This window comes from Acanthisitta chloris, unplaced genomic scaffold (genome assembly GCF_000695815.1).
Source record: "Acanthisitta chloris isolate BGI_N310 unplaced genomic scaffold, ASM69581v1 scaffold36304, whole genome shotgun sequence".
Lineage (NCBI taxonomy): Eukaryota > Metazoa > Chordata > Aves > Passeriformes > Acanthisittidae > Acanthisitta > Acanthisitta chloris.
The window spans coordinates 12371-13970 of NW_008670455.1; the positions used below are offsets into that span (position 1 = coordinate 12371).

Here is a 1600-nt window from a genome sequence, read left to right on the forward strand (position 1 = left end):
AAAGGTGTTTGTTTGACTTGCCTTTGACAGTCCTCACAGAAGCATTTCCCCCCCAGTAGTTTCAGGGAGCAAAATTGTATTTCTCAGAATTAAATTGTATACTCTGTCCTTCAGAAAAGTCTGACGCAGTCCTGAGCAGCCTTTCATTTTGTATGAAACACATTTTTACAGCAGTGGTTAGATGTATGAAATAGGTGAAATATTCCTGACAACACTGAGAATAATTAGCAGCCTATGTTTTGATTTATGTTAAATTGAATGTGAGTTTGGGTTTGGGTTAGATTGTATTAAGGTAGGAGCCTCTAGTGCATGGGTTAGATTGTATTAAGGTAGGAGCCACTTTGTGGGAATGGCAAAATGGTTAATTTGCATTATATTTAGAAATTTGGTATTTGGCGATTAGTGGAACAAGGGAATCTGTCCATGGGTTATCACAGAGGACACTCTTAATAAACTTTCAGGTCTTGTTTCTTTTTGCTTCTGTTGGCACAGTAGAATTTCTAAAACTGTACTTGATAAAAGAATTTCTGTGTTTGACATACAAACCTATTGTAATGCAAGTTTACTTTTTTATAATCATAGCAATGTACTGGTATAATTATGAACGTTTCAAGAAGATGATGTGCAAGGAATTCAGTGTGCATGAACCTACATTTTTAATTGCTTTTACTTCAGGAGCAGCATCTGGCTCTGTAAGTATATAATTTCATTTCTTTTACTACTCTTTATTGTTATCACTAATGGAGTATTTGAAAGAGATGTGATGTTAGATGATTCTCTCAGAAATGTTGTGTTTTGGGGTACATATACTCTAAACATACATAGCCTGGCTTTCAAGCTGATGAGATATATCTGAATAAATGACAGTGTTCTGAAATACAAGACAATAATATCGTGCACTCAGAATATCAGATCTAGTTTGAAATTGTGTCCACATGAATTTTAAAATTTACTTAAATTTTAATTGTTTGTGCACTAACATTAAAACTGATTCCTTTTCCTGATAGATTGCAGCTGTCATAACTCTGCCATTTGATGTAGTGAAAACACATAGGCAGACTGAACTGTGGGAGAGTGAGACCTTAAAAAGTAAGTTGCTGGTAAGAAGAAAAAAATCCCATAATGTTTCAAAAAATAAAACAGTGTTTGGGTATACAGACTTTTTGTAGGAATTGTAAATATTTGTCTCTTCTTCTAAAGTTTATCTAAAATTTCTATCCCCCAGCCCTTTTGTCTCCTGCAAATTGTACTATCTCTTAAGATAATTTTTATCTCCTAGGTGTGCTGGTTTGAAAAGCAAACCGGTGAGAGACTCTGAATCAGAAGTACAATTTAATATGAACAACACAACAAAACAACACAAATGCAACAGTACAAAAAAAAAGTAACCTGACAGAGTCAGAAAGTAACCTGACACCCTGTCAGTCAGGGTGTAGTAGTAGTCCTATTAAACGGTGGCTGCAGTCCTCCTGGAGTGATGGGTTTGTTGGAGCAGTGATCCTGCAGATCCAGTTCTCTCCTGAAGGTCCAGCAGCAGCTCTTGTCCTCTGGGAATCCAGCAGGCAAAGGGCTCCCTGTGCTGGTCCAAACCCCGGCTTAT

General features: G+C 36.6%; 1 protein-coding gene across 1 annotated transcript in view; it reads left to right on the plus strand.

The window, feature by feature from the left end:
• LOC103801278 (solute carrier family 25 member 40-like) overlaps positions 1-1089 on the plus strand; it is a gene marked incomplete at its 3' end in the record, with an annotated part of 11930 nt that extends 10841 nt beyond the window's left edge. Inside the window, exons 7-8 of the mRNA XM_009073686.1 lie at positions 583-692; positions 1008-1089. Of these exons, the coding sequence (XP_009071934.1) occupies positions 583-692; positions 1008-1089 (192 nt within the window). The remainder of the gene's footprint in view (positions 1-582; positions 693-1007) is intronic.
• Positions 1090-1600: the final 511 nt, after the last annotated feature.